The 15,563-nt window shown below is 39.4% G+C and overlaps 1 protein-coding gene across 1 annotated transcript in view; it reads right to left on the bottom strand.

The window, feature by feature from the left end:
- The window catches only part of csmd3a (CUB and Sushi multiple domains 3a), a gene marked incomplete at its 5' end in the record, with an annotated part of 185,252 nt that overhangs the window by 54,609 nt on the left and 115,080 nt on the right, over positions 1 to 15,563 (bottom strand). Inside the window, 8 exons of the mRNA XM_079468986.1 lie at positions 158 to 346; positions 5,016 to 5,129; positions 5,369 to 5,449; positions 9,149 to 9,294; positions 12,341 to 12,518; positions 12,726 to 12,914; positions 13,268 to 13,477; positions 15,150 to 15,266. Coding sequence (XP_079325112.1) covers positions 158 to 346; positions 5,016 to 5,129; positions 5,369 to 5,449; positions 9,149 to 9,294; positions 12,341 to 12,518; positions 12,726 to 12,914; positions 13,268 to 13,477; positions 15,150 to 15,266 — 1,224 coding nt within the window. The remainder of the gene's footprint in view (positions 1 to 157; positions 347 to 5,015; positions 5,130 to 5,368; positions 5,450 to 9,148; positions 9,295 to 12,340; positions 12,519 to 12,725; positions 12,915 to 13,267; positions 13,478 to 15,149; positions 15,267 to 15,563) is intronic.

Raw genomic sequence — 15,563 nt, 5'->3', positions numbered from 1 at the left:
TCTCAAACAGATTCCGAGGCTCCAAATTACATTTTGAATTCTCCACCGAGGAAGAAAAGGTGTCAGAATTACGACAGGGCCAAGAATAATGGCTGTAATACTCAGACGGGCGCTTGTACCGCTGTCGGTCTGAATGTGAGGAATAATTCAAACTCACCATCAAAGATCTCCAGAATATCAAACTCTTTCTCCGTCTGGAAGAGTTCAAAGTGCAGTGTGATGTTGTAGCCCTTCTCCACGTTCACCATCCAGGAGCACATCTGAAGGTTCGGGTAGCTCTCTGGGTAACCTGGACTCAGAATTACGCCGTTCGAGTCGAACAGAACTTCGTTGTCAGGACACTGAACTACAAAAAACAAGTGTGTGTTAAATACAACAGACACCAGCAGACATACAAACCATCTGCAAGACAACATTTATATAGCACATTTCATACACAAGGGCAATTCAAAGTGCTTTACATTGTGCTCAGATTGTTTGGTTCGGGTCAGAATCCTGGCAGCGGCATTCTGTATGATGGTCTTTTTGGGAAGACCTGTAAGGAGTCCATTACAGTAATCCACCCTGCTGGTGATGAAAGCTTGAACTAGTTTCTCTAAATCTTTACAGAAGTCTTTAGACCTCTTAAGTCAAGGTATTGTTTACCTTGTTAATTTCATGCTTTTTACCAAATACAATGACTTTATTTAACTGAAGGAAGTTTTGACACATATAACTGTTCATTTCATCAATGCACTGCCAGTCATTGGGTAAGAGGGCTAGGTAGATCTGAGTGTCATCTGCATAGCGGTTGTAAGTAATGTGGTACTTTTTCATTATTTGGCCAAGTGGGAGCATATACAAATTGAAGAGGAGCGGAGCAATAATTGAGCCATGTGGAACACCACAAGTCATGGGTGTCCAGTCAGATGTATGGTTGCCTATGTTCACATAGTAACCTCTCGCTCTTAGGTATGACCTGAACAATTTAAGGACCAAACCCAGAAAGCCCTACCCAGTTTTCCGGCCTATGTAGGAGTATTGTGTTTTCTACCGTGTCAAAGGCAGCACTGAGATCTAGTAATACCACAACTGAAATTTTGCCTAAATCAGAATTATCTTGATGAGGTGTGCTGTGATGCTGATGAAAACCAGACGGATAATTGTCCAGGTAGCCATTTGAGTTTTAGAATTTGGTCAGCTGATTGAAGACAACCTTTTCAATGATCTTGCCTATGAAAAGAAGATTTGAAATTGGTCTGTAGTTAGACAGTTAGGTTTTGTATAGATTGCTCTTTTTTGGTAGAGGTTAGACAACTGTAGTTTTTAGGGACTCTGGGAAAGTTCCTGAAAGCATTGAGGTATTTACTATTTTTAGGAGATCTGCTTCCAGTTAAACACTCTTTTGAAAAAGGATGTGTGAAGTGTGTCGAGGCTGCAAGTTGGCACTTTAAGATGCTGTACCGTTTCCTCCAAGGTTTGTGATGAATTGTCTGAAATTCAGATAAAGTTACCAATTTCTGATGTTGTTGTACTGAAGTCAGACTGACCTGACTGCCGCGTGGAGCTTTGCTGATTTCCATTATGATATTATTGATCTTCTCAAGGAAAATAGTTTCAAACTCATTGCATTTGTCATCAGACAGCATTTCCCTGGGAACTTGACTCGGGGGATTTGTTAGTCTACTGTTGTTTATGTTGCAGTTAATAATGTTCGAGAAAACTTCTGTCTAGCTTTGCCTAAGTCAACGTTGAAGGCATGCAGACTGTCTTTATAGAAGTATAGTGAACTTCAAGCTTAGTGTTTCGCCACATACACTCAGCTTTTCTGCATGTTCCTTTCATGCTTTGTACTGCTGGTGTGTTTCTCCAGGGTGCTTTACGCCTGCCAGTTATCGCCTTAACCTTTACCGGAGCGATGGCATCGATAGCATTTTTAACTTTTGCATTAAAGCTATCGAGGAGAACATCCATAGTGGCTACTGATATATTTGCACATGCTGGATCGGATCAAAAGTGTTTAATAGTAACTGTTTTTTAGTTTTTACCCCTATCATTCTCAGAGTAAAGGCTAATAGGCAGTACATTAGATAGGTTTGCCATACGGGCCTTAGTTTTTCGCTTACTTATCAGGACAAATATAGGGAAAACTAAAGGAACATTGGGTTCCCCCTTGTTCTGTAAATATTTGAGATTGTTGCTGTTATCATAGCGGGGCCCAATTCATATCCGTTACCAGTGCTCTTCACAGTCTTGTTTCGTACACCTCCAGCAGATCGGGGTTGGTGTGATCCCTGGCGTTGCGGCAGAGGCTGGAGAGCTCTTTCAGAGGGAAAGGGTTGGCGAGGTGGACCCAGAGGACATCGGTGGTTGTGGGGCCTGTCGTTTTTTTGTCGAAACTTGTGGACTCTATAGTGGGAGAGTTTCATTCCACCAAACACTAGTTCCTCAAAAGAGACGCTTTCGGAGAGCGGGATAGAGTGTGTAGTTAGGGGACTGTGAATCTGGTGTTTCTGAAGGCTGAAGTATGTTATATTCGCTCTCCCGGTTGAAATCCACAGAAACGTCCTGGTTGTTGAGTCTTCATTATAGTCCAACCGATGTGATGTCACTGGGCAGGGTACAGCCTGAGTGGTGACTGTGAGTAGTGGTTGTTGTGGCTGAGTGGTGTTATGCAAATGTCCACTCGAGTGCTGAGGTGGGTCACTGAGGCCAGGTGTACGTGTGCCATTCTGCTAATGGGTGATGGAGGGAGAAGAGGATATTGTCCATTAGCTCTCTTGGACCAAGTTTGTTTGGGTTGAGGCCATCTGTTGTAAAAAGTTGTCTTTGACTCCAAAAGAGATTAAAGTTGTCAATGAAGTTCAGTCCTCTCATGTTGCAGGTTTTTTGCAGCCATTTATTCAGACTGAGAAGCCGAGAGAACATATTTGTTCTCCGAGCTGGGAGAGGCCCACTGATGAATGATTGAACTTTCAGCTTTCCAAGCGTTTCAAAGAGTTCATTAAAAAAATAATATAATTTTCCCCCACATGTATGACAATCCGATTTACAGACTTATGTTATGTCAGAAGGTTGGACAGTCCCTTGCTTACATCAGCAATCACCGCTTGAGGAAAACAGTATGTAAGTATAGCCCTGCTACGGAGGTTTCGGAAAATAGAGTCCCCCACTATTAGAGTATTGGGCTCGGCTGCTTTCTGAGTTTGACACAGAGCGACTGCCAGCTGCAGTGTCCACTTTTGATTTGGGGATTCTTAACCCATATTCATTAGTGCCTCAAATCTATTTTCAAGATGTACAGGGGGTGGTAGAATTCCAACATTGTGTTGTCGAGTCTCAGCCATATCTGGGGAAGATGAAGCAAATGCAGCAATTTGTCCAACTCTTGACAGTCTGATGTTACGAGCACCTTAAGGTCTTGCGCCCTGTTTCTGCCATTGGTCTGAGTCCTCAGTTACCATTGTTTGCATCTGTGCTGCAGGTTTGTCTGAGCTCAAAATGATCTGTTGAGAAGAACTGGGTTCACAAGAACTGGGTTAACAGGAGGTCCACGGTGAGGCTTAGCTGTGTGTTCCTGCATGGACGGCAGTATCACAAGTAACTTTGGTTGGGTCTGACTGTGGGCAGCTAAGTTATCTTCATAAGAATTTCAATTGTCGGCAATAAGCTGGTAGACCACTATCCCCAAAATCCTGGTTGCCCAGTATCCCAAAAAGTTTTGAAGTCTTTTTTTCAAAACAAGAATTTGTTTAGTCTGAGCACTGTACTGAACCGCTGGTGTTTAAATAAGATAAAGCATAAAAGCAGAAGCGCAAAGCATGGAGTGCACAAAGCGTCCGAACAGTTGCAAGGCCGGAACTGTAGTTGTAGTTAAACCATGGAAAATTTTCAGAACATCCAGTCACAAAACATCTCAGTCTCAAATTCATTCTGTAAGCGCTCTGAGTGACTCAAACTGATAACTCGTGAGTTTTCCGGAGTCTTCTTGACTGATTTTTGGGAAATAACACGCTCATAAATCTTCCACGTTGCTGGTTCTGTACACTGTGTTTATTTCGAGTGCAGCCAGTGAGGCTCAATAGAAAGATGACTCGCCGTTCTATTATTTTCTTTCACTCTTATCGCATTCAATTCAGACAGCAAACTCCGGTAAAATACATTTCCATCTGCTGTGTCGCTTTTATATTAGAGATTACAGAGTGGAACAGCAGTTCAGGAAACTGCTGTTCCACAAAGTGTTGATACGCAAACCTGGGCGATCGTGGACACATGCTCAGGGTTGTGATGGCATTTCTGAATAAGACATCTATGTGGTTTAGTCTTTTTAGGTTATTGCAGTTTTATTCATATTATCTTTATTTTTATATATATATATTTTATTTTCAGGTTTAGGTTTCACATTATTTTAGGTTATTGTGTCTGTTTGTTATCTGTTTTTTATATTTATTTATTTTTTAAAAACAGTTTTTTAAATTCAGTTTATATTTCCTTTAAAAAAATTGTTAATAGTTTTAGTGCCTAAATATTTCTCACATTCAATACGTCTGGGTTTATAAATCTAATTTATATAACATGTATAAAATATATATTCATATTAGTCTGGGTAAATAATATTGTTTTTTTAAACAATATTTTATATTAATTAATTTTTAAAAATTACATTTTAGCTCACAAAAATAACCCAGTAAATATTTGTTAGCTTTTTCCATATTTTATTTTACTAAAATAATAAATTAGGTTTTTTTTGGCAGATATTCCATAAACACAATTATTTAGATTTTATTTTCTCATTCAATATTTTATTTCACTTGGAAAAGCGTCAAAGTACGAATTAACAACGATCACAACTTCTGGTTCACGGAGTACATCTACACATAAGATAAAACAACAAAAGAAACCCAATTCTAAAATCCACAAGATTCAAGCACCAAAGACACGAACAGCCGTCGACAGAGCCGACAACATGACGAGTGAAACCGGAAACAATACGAGACACAGATGAGACAGCGTACGGGACGTTCTGCCAAACTCACCTTGGCAGACTGGCGGAGGACCATCCATCTGCAGTCGCTCACCCAGTCTGCAGGTCAAGATCTCGCTCCCGAGCAGCGTGAAGCCCGGCAGGCAGCGGTACCTTATGATGTCTCCTGTTGAGTGATCACACACACGGATGTTTGCTTCGGCCTGTTCAACTAACACTCAACAACACATCAGTTCATTAAGTCCCGACGGCTTACACGTGTGACAGTAATGATGACAAATGCCAAGCAACACATGTTGTTTTTTCCCACAAAACAAAGGTGGGAACCTCGGGAATGTCTTTTTAATGAGGATTCCACACACGAGAGATGTAAACAAACACATGATCAAACGTTCCTTCATTTACCGATCTGGAATTCGTCGTCTTCAGCCAGGATCTCAGCGTTGGCGACGGGCAGGGGTGGTTGACAGACTCGAAGCTGGTAGGCTGAGGAACAAAACAAGTCGTGTAATGTTAAGCACCTGCTGGAGTAAAAAAACGTATAAACCTACGCGTGACCGGTGGTTTAATGGTGCCTGGAGAAGTGTGTATACTGTTAATTTATCCCCCATTTTTAACGCGACCCAGCAAAGTATTAACGCCTCCATGTTATAATGAAGCCAGGTTTCCACAGTGGTTTTATGCACAGTTTCAAGTTTAAGAAATGAGTGATGGCCACAGAAGAGGTGCAGATTCTGCAATCAATCTTGGCCTACAAGCTATATGAAGAGACAACCAGGGCAGGATTTTAGAAATACCAATGTCCAAAAAAAAGTTGACTTTCTAGATCTATATTTAATCACTTTAAGACTTTTAAGCCCTAAACACACTTGACAAAATGTTGACAAGAGCGCTTTTTTAGTAAAAAGAAAAGCTGTCAGCGTGCATGAAGGCAGCTCAGCTGGATTCTGTATTCATATAGGCACAGTAACGGAACGTCTATTTGAATTATAAACAAAGACCGTCTTTCCAAAAACTAACCACATATTTTAAAACCTTCATGCAGAAATGGAATAAAAAGTTAATAAATGTGAAAAATAAACTTAAATTCATATAAAAATATTTTCAAAGCAGCGCTTCGGCGCCATTTTATTTATTAGAGAGGGATCCTGCTCGACCAATCACCTACCTCGCATGTTCTTATGGAAAGACAGGCCTCGCTACTTGCTTGTCATTGGTCAGCTGTCAAAAAAGATGCTTTACGTAGGGCGTTTTCTTCAGTTAAGTTGAACTTTTTTAAAACGTAAAAAGGCGCTATGAGCTACAGAAAATGATGCTGGCGAAGTCTTTTAAAAAAAGCGCTTGTGACTTTTTTTTGAAAACACAATTTACTAGGATTATAATGTAAAAAAAACACTGGCAGCTTTAAAAAAAGAAGTGTGAACATGGTAATTGTGATAATTAGACCATGTCTTTTCATGATTATCAGCATCAGTAAAAAAGTAAACTCATGGTCAATATTTGTATACAAATATTATACAATCTAAACTAGTGATAACAGAATGTCCAGTTTTGAATGTCCACTATCCCTTTAACTTTTTGAGTAATAACATTGACATCAAATTTAAAAAGTTGCACTTGTTTTTTTATTTAAAACCGGCAACATTTAAACAATATAGAAACAGAATTGAAGAACGAGAATTCAGAAGTTATGCATTTGAAATATTTGCAAACATTATAATTTTCAACTCTCTCCACTGGCTACCGGTTGAAGCCCAGATCAGATTCAAGTCACTGTTGTTTGCATACATGACTATCACTGGATTTGCGCCGGCATACTTTCACACCCTACTCCACACCATCAAGAACCCTGCGTTCAGCAAACCAGCGGCGCCTTGTAATGCCTTCTCATAAGGGCACTAAATCCCTGTCCCGCTCATTCTCCTTCACAACTCCTTCCTGGTGCAACATTCTTCCCAATGCGGTCCGGTCAACCACATCTCTCACAACCTTCAAAAAACTACTTAAACACACCTCTTCTGTGAATACTTGACAGACAAATGAAAATAAAGTCTACTAACCCTCTCTCTTCTCTCAACAGGTAGTGGTCTAGCTTTTGTTGAAACTAGTAACTTTGTATTAGCACCGATTGTACTATTGCTCTTTGTATGACATATCGCTTATTTTTCCCCATTACTGTTTTAACCACAAACTTAATGGCTGGAATAAATGAGGGATTTTTGAAAAACTAGACAGACTTTTTTAAAGTTTCAGATAGACACACACTAAATGATCATATCTGCAGACTGGCAAAGACTTTCTGGAACAAGTCCAGACTGTATTTTAGCCTTTACACACCTAAGTAAGCAATGCACTTTAGCATGAACTAGTGAAGTTCTGGTCATGCTTTTGTCTCGTCACACTGACATTACCTGAAACGTGTAAATGCTTTCAGCGTTTGTATTTTAAATGACCGGATTTTACATTCGGTCGTTTACCATGTTGACGCGAGCCTACGGGCGCGTAAACTCCTGAGAGCTGTAGAAAGCAGAAGAAAGCGATGCAGCCAGTGTTTTGCAAGAGTTTAAGACTCGAAATTAGAACGACCCCTGACATGTCTATAATAAAACATTTAACTACTTACATTGCGCTCTTTCATTGTTAAACTGAGCTCGAATTGGGTTTCTGTAAAAAGCAACTCCCGCCTACTTTCATTTGATTGGACATTAATGCTCAGCTTGCTTCATTTGATTGGCCATCTCAATTAGATTGATGAGCGCTTGTAGAACGCTGAGCTAGTTTAGGTCTGAGGTCAGTAATAGGCGTTATTGGCAGTAGTTCATTCAGTTTTTCCTGTTATGCACGACTTTAATGAAACACTTTTGAAAAATGACCAAGGGTATACGCCATTATACCCGTGCATACCCTGCACTACACAAGTGGGTATACGCAATACCGACTGATAAAGAAGTGGGCATACGCCGTATACAGGCGTATATCCTGGACTACACCACTGCGCATGACGTATAGCTGTCGCGTGTCACAGATTCTAACTCACACTTATTACGTTTCTTGAATATCATACTTTGCATTAAAAAACTCACTTCCATAATAAAGGTTGAAAGTGGTTGGGGTTAGAATATGACGAGTTTAAGGGAAATTTGTGGGTGAACTATCCCTTTAAACAAATGCATGGAATATATGAAATGATAATAAAAATAAATCACTTCCATACTAACAGCACCGCTGAATAACATTTATAATTCAAACAGGGGTTGTAGAAGCACAAAACTACATTAATTCGACTAACACATTAAAGGTAATATAGAAGTTGATAGTGGTTATTTGGCAACGCTTGAACCAGCGCTCTCATTTTATTATCTTTTTAAAATCGTAATGAGCTTTGCAACACAATAGATAACTTCCTTATGTTCTAATGGCTTATTGTAAACTTTAAAAACATCAGTACAAAACACAAGTTTCAAAACCGTCGCAAACCTGTGTGTGTTGCCCCGGAGTTTCCCTCTGTTTAAAGGGACAGTTCACCCAAAAATTATTCATCATTTACATCATCTGTAAGAATGTCAGTAACCAAACAGATCTCAACAGATTCCCCCACAGGAAAAACACTCATATACAGGGCGAATAAAAAACAGAAAATCAAATTAAAAACCTTTTGTTTAACCAACCAATGTCCATGCTGTGTTTTTGTGATGCTTCATGATTGTTGAGATGCTTTCTTTAAGGAATCAAGGTCGTTCTTTATATATCAAAAGAGAGCTTTACCATCCGGCACATTGTGTTTCTCAGCTTTCCACACCTGCTCATTGAGAAACGCTTATTATCGCAGACGATGGAAGTTTCCAAACACATTACAGCGCCATCGAAATGTGACAGAGGTAATAATCCCAGCCATTTTCCCAAGAAATAAGTAATATCGCTCCTGGCCCGTGTGTTTGAGAGCGGTAAAACAAGAAACAAGGGGCTGGAGGGCACCAACGTGACGCTTGAAACAGACCCAAACACCAGAATGTTCCTAATGCAATTTCATGGCACCATTTGTGTTGAATGTACGAGTATTCGTGTAAGCGTAATGTTTTCGTGGGAGGAAATAAAGCGGGATAATCGGCCTGGCAATAGGCGACACGTGAGCTATAGAAGAATTAAGCCCCCGGTGAATGCGGAAACCTGAGAAAAGATGCTCACCATGGTAACGGAGAACAAAGAATCCGCTGGTGCTGAAGTCGCTGTGGAACTTTAGAAGGATGTGATTGGACATGCTGGAGACGGCTTCCTGGGGCGAGCTGCCGCTAAACTGACCCAACTGTGGAGATGTTTGGTCAGGGCCGTCCCTATGAGAGACAGCCGTTCAGTTCAATGCCATTTATTTGACACACATCAACATTTCAAACCCTTTTCATTCTGTTGTGCTTCTGCTTATTGATGCGCCATGCTCTTTCACTCTCTCTAATTTCCTCACGCACTCGTGGCCGATCTGTCTCGGAGCTTCAGTAATGAATGTTTATAAAAGCAGAACGTCAAAGAGTTTTCATGAGTTAAATCCAACGGCGGCGCGATGAACAGCATAAATAATGCGACAAAACAGAGAGTTACATAGGGAAGAAAAGCCATTAGACGCTGACCTTGCTTTTTTATCTTTTGAGTTTCTTCATGGCTTTTATTCAATTAGGAAGAATCTTTTATATAACAAACAGGTTCAGATCATCAAGAAAAAAGCCACAGTTCTCAAACAACCATCACAATGTATAGCAAACCGCCTTCATGAAGTAAACACCAGTGCTTTTATAGGAGTATATTCAGTAGTTTTTAATGAAAAGCTACATTGAAAACACAATATGAAGAACTCCTGCACGAACATCTCTCACCCACACATTTAATCTTTCATTTAGTTTTACGTGACCATCTTTCACCCTCTCTCTTTAACTCAAGCAAACAATTTATCCTACTGTACTTTGTATGTAAATGACCTTTCACCTTTACAAATGAATCACAATTCATTAAACCGATAAATATGTAAATTAAGGTCATGTGTTAATGTGCTTACGATGATGTGGCAAAAGATTATTTTCGATCGAGCCAAACACATGGCACATCGAAAACGCATTTAAACAAGAAAACAACATCGCCTGTTGTGACCTTTGACTTTCACACCAGCAATTATTGTAAAATTCATTAAAATTATATTAAAGGAGCAATGGGCAGATTGTAGCGGTGGTGAGGTTGTGAATTGCAACCACAGGTTCACTCCACCCCTTTCTTTCGATGCACTATGGTGGCTGATGAAGAACTAAGATGTCGTCACGTTTTCGCTTCTTTGCCGAAGGAGGTAACATATTTACGAAACGCCTTTTATAGAGCAGTTTACAGTTTAGGGCTACTGTAGAAACAACATTTTCGATTTGTATGTCGATAGAAAAAGCTCATTCAAAGATAATATAAACATAACTATATTATGGTTTGTTTTAGATTTAATGCAACGCTGTATTTTCCACATACCGTGCATGTTTGAATCTCCTCTTTGCCCTGCCTTTCTGAAACGTGCTGATTTTTTACAAAGCTGGTCGCTCTGAAAAGCGAGTTGTGCTATGATTGGCCAGTTAACCAGTGCATAGGGATTGGTCGAATACTGCAAGCGTGTGACGGATATGTAACGCCTCTTACCATATTCGGGACATCAGGTTCCAAAGCAGTTGTACTGACAGGTGATAAAATGTCTTCGGTACTTCCTTATATCAATTTGAGCCCGAATCCGATCCGGAAAATGAAGATGATCATGCAGATACATCAACTTTGCCAGCGCGACTTGAGCAGGATGTAAAGGATTGGTAAGGTTTTATTAAAAAAAGATTAGGTTAAATAGTAAAAAAACTAGAGCTAACTGTTTTACCTTTTATATATGACGTTATAAAGACTATAAGCAAAGAACCATATACATCATACAGAGTTTGTGAGAGATAGAAAAAAGCTTGCATTACAGCAGAGAATGGTAAAATATTAAATAACGCATGACGCAGTGCTCAGGAATGGTTTGAAAAAGACCAGCGCAAACCGCGAGGTTCTCGTTGCACTCTTTTGATAACAGAAATTGGCATATGCAAAATTGCTATTGTAAACAAAAGCTTACGACACTTATCTCGCCTTCGGGGTCTTCTGATTGGTCAACGTATGTGAGAGACGCAGCAAACGACACGATACGCAGGCATAACAGTTAAACACGTCCGTCTAGAGGGTGTTTACGTAGAAATACTGTATTAAAGTAGTTCAGCAGAATAGAAAAACGTCTTCTGTGTGAAATGCACAAAAAACAACACAAATTGGCTTATTTATATTTCGCAGCATTCGACATCTAAAAGAGCTTCTGACCTCTCCAACTCATATTTCGTGGGAATAGGCTCATTCCTTGCATAATTTACATTTCTGCATTAAGTAGATGAGTTTAACATTTAATTGCCCATGCGTTATCTTACTAAAATAAGTTGGTTTTAACTTAGCTGAGAGGTATCTTCTGTTATTCCTCAGAGAAAACTCTTCCACAAAGTAATCCAAATCTAGCTCCCTCACAAGACTGTATTGCGAACTGAGATGTCTTTAAAACTCATTGTGTTATTTTGCCTTCTACACGTGACTTCTGCACGCTAATACAACACACCGTGTTTTTTTACTCGCCTTTACATGTCCCTCTCAAAAGCGCAGCAATGCATTAGGATTATTTATTTGATTTATGCGCTACGGTTAATACTTCACAACTGCAAAAATAATCAATTTAAAAAAAGACATGAAAAATGTACACATCTTAAATTTGCCAGGGCCCCCTGCTGGTTTAGTGCCCTAGGCACGTGTGTTAATCCGTCCCTGTGTGCATCAAACAAAAATGGGCATTATATAACATTTCAAAGTTTTAAATCTCTCGAATTTAAATAAATCTTGCAGCCCTAGTGTTTACACAGTGTGGATGTGGTTCACGAGTGTATACAGTTGACAGAAGACGGCGTGTATAGACAGAATCATCATGAGAGAATAAAGTGCGACCACTGCACTGTTCAACGTTCTTCTCTATCATTTGAATAATAATGTAGTGCATTTTTAATATAGTGTTGAGCAAAATGTATTAAATATCGCTGAGTTCTAAGGAACAATCCGATAAACAGCTTAATTATGTTTTATAATGTGTATAATTGTTGTCTAAAAACAATTAAAAAACTGTTATCAGTCATCAAACACTTCCAATAAATAAACTCCTTCAAAAACACTGGCGGATTTTCCTCGATTCAAAACAATGTTTCCAAATCGTCCTGACGTCTGCATTGATGCGTTTGCACATAACAGATGTTAGTCTTTAGGTGACGTGTTCTTATAAAGCGTTTGCAGAAGCCTTACCAGATGGTGATGTAGTCGTAGATAGGCTCCGTGTTGAGCACGGTGAAGTTGATGTGAATGCCGTTGCCCGGAGGAACTCTGATGCTCCATATGCAGTCTTTCAGATTGGGGTAGTCGGCCGGGTGGCCAGGAGAATAGATGGTTCCGTTCAGGGCCGTGATATTACCACCGCAAAGTGCTGATGAAAGAGGAATCCAATCAAAGGGCTATTCACCGAGAACGGCGATGCATTTGGCATGCGACGGAAATAAATACGGTGATAAAGTCTCGCAACTCTCGTAACGGCGGTTGTATACGGTCCATATGTTCCCCCAAAACTTTTAATGTTTTACTTTAAAACATTATGGGTTCGATTATAGAGAAACAGATAAATTTGGTCGGGCACCTTCACAGCGAGGCACCGGGTGGTTCCAGTTTCGGCTGACCCCATGCAGACATGTGAGGGACGCCTCGCCCAACAGGGAGTATCCCGGCAGGCATTGAAAAGAGATGGTCATGCCCACTCCGAAATCACTGCCAATCACCATCCCGTTCCGAAAGGGTCGTGGGTCCGGGCACCTCTGAAGCTCATACGCTGAACAGACAATCAAAGCACTTAAAATCTTTTTAGTGGAACATCAAGGGTGCCTTTTTGAAAAATGAAAAGTCCGTTAATGGCTCTTCTGTATCCGTACCCTTGTATAAAGACAGAGTGATCAATAGACTGTACTGTCAAAGTTCAAGACGTTGCTCAGTGTTTCCAAATTTTCTAATCTATACTTGTTGAAATATAAAAGGGACAAATGGTATCGCTCACTGCAGCTGTAAGGATAAAAGGTCAAAAAGTTTGACTGAACTCAAAAATAACAACTGGATACATATCTCTTCCTGTTAGTGTCTGTATTGGCAGGTGAAGCGATGGCTGAAGACAGGTCTCATCTGTCTTACCTTCGTAGGTGATTCTGAAACCGGGTTTGTTCTGGGAGTAGTCGCTGTGAAAGAAGAAGCTGGTCTCGTGGGTCGTGCTGAAGAAAGGCTCCGGTACAACAGGACCGCTGAATCTATCTATCACCGAGCCCGAGTCCAGCGTCCCGCTACGAACTTCAAGGTAGTCGTGTACGGCCTCCGTGGAGAAGTTGAGAAATTGCAGGTGAATGCCTGGTGAAACATGATGAGAGACACGCAGGATGTGCAAAAAATAAGGATGTACTTTGATGTTTCCCTGCAGGAATGGAAAAACTTGTTTCTCACATTCACAGAGCAAATGGAGAACTTTTCACCAGAGAAAAACAACCCGATAATATCATGGGGTCTTCAGAAGATACGTTTCAGAAGAAGACATCTCAAAATTACACTTACAAATTTTATAAGATCAATGCGACGAAAGGCCAGACAGTCTTTGTACTTTTACCCATTATAAAATAGGTTTAAGAAACAAAAATGAGAACAACCAATGATCTTTTAAAACCTCAACAGACCTGAAGACATTGTCGAGTCCTGTAGAGAAACTCTAGAGGAGACATAGTAGTGGCTAAATTGATGTCTAACTTTGGAAAATTGACGTCTTTACACTTTCATATTCAAATATGCTATTAAACATGCATTAAAACTCAAGAATCTAGGGATTTAATGATTACTATGGTGTTAAATGATGTTAAAAACCATCCAAAGGTTATTATTATCATGACATATTTGAATTATTATTAAACCGTACAAACCTATCGTTTTAAAAACGAACGCTAAATACTGTAGAGCTTCAGCCAAACAGTAAAACAGAGGCGCATCATGAAATGAAGATTTTGTTCAAAGTGTAAAATAATATATTATTGATACGAGACATACATACGGTATTCATCATCGTCCCGTTTATGTGTGATCGCAGGACTTTTAGTCCAAAAATTTGCACATTGGGGGAAATATAGATAAAAAAAACATCAAAATATGATTTGTGTGGTTCACGGTTTGAAAAAAATGTAGCGATATATTGAATCACATTCACTTCGTATTTCGACATTAGTGAAACTAAGAATTAAAAAAATGTCATGAAATATTCCTGTGTTTATTGTAGATAGATCAATGTGTGTCATTCTCTTTTTAAAATTTCACTCCGAAATGCTTCAAAATACGGAAGTAAAACGATCGCAACTTCCTGTTCAATGCGACTTTACGAAAGATTTTTTGGAGATCGCTCTTATGACTGCAGATGTCTCCTGGGTCCTAGAGCACGCCCATTCTCAACACACGCAGACAGGTGATTTTCTGATATATGTTGCATTTAAATCAATGGCTGATTTACTTAAGGTTGTGTTCAACCTGAGCAATAGAAACTTTTACCTAATGGCCCCATTGTCCCATGATTAATGTTATTTATTTGATGTTTATGAAAACCAAAAATCTTGGTATCTTGGAACTTTTTGGACAATTCCGACTGCTAGAGTCAAAAACAAGAGAATTAAAAATAACAATATTAATATCTGATTAAACTCGACTCTGAGCTTTTAGTTTTTACGCATTTTTGGTATATTAGAATAAAACCCATACTCCCTTATATGCTGTTGTTTGCCTTTTTGCTAAATCATATTTCCATTAAATTCCTTCAAGTGAATTTTTTTCAACCCGTGAACCACACAAATCATATTTTGATGGTTTAACTGACCATGAGGGGGCATTAAATGCAACTATAAATATACCCTCAGTAATCTGAAAAGTAATCTCCATTTGCTTTTTGTAAATGACTCTCAATGCCATGAAGAAATATAAAATCAACCCACATGACACTGACATACATGAGCTTACAGTAAAGAAAGTAGAAAAGTTAAAGGATACAAACCAAAACCAACAGGAAGCTGGACGGTCCAGTTGCAGTCGAGACCGCTGGGGTAATTTCCAGGAAAACCACGACTCAGAATGACTCCATTCATCTCAGACAGAAAACCACCACACTGAGCTGTGAACAGAAAACATCATGAACACAATCCTCTATCAACAGTTCTGATAGCATCACAACAAAACTGAAAACACCATGAAATCCCTCACAGGCTTATCAACTTTTCAAATGCAGAAGAAAACCAATAAAAACCAACAATACTATCATCGCGCAGATAATCTACTCAACTCCATTATGGAATCTAGCGAAACACAAAATGAACTCATTTGCACATATAAGAAACCCTCGCGTTGTTAATATTAATACTAATGCAATGGTGTGAAATAAGAAAGACGTTAATGGAATGAATGTACTGCA

The sequence above is a fragment of the Barbatula barbatula genome (genome assembly GCF_947034865.1).
Source record: "Barbatula barbatula genome assembly, chromosome: 12".
Lineage (NCBI taxonomy): Eukaryota > Metazoa > Chordata > Actinopteri > Cypriniformes > Nemacheilidae > Barbatula > Barbatula barbatula.
The sequence above is the reverse complement of the archived record's forward strand: the minus strand, read 5'-3'. Positions and strand labels throughout refer to the sequence as shown.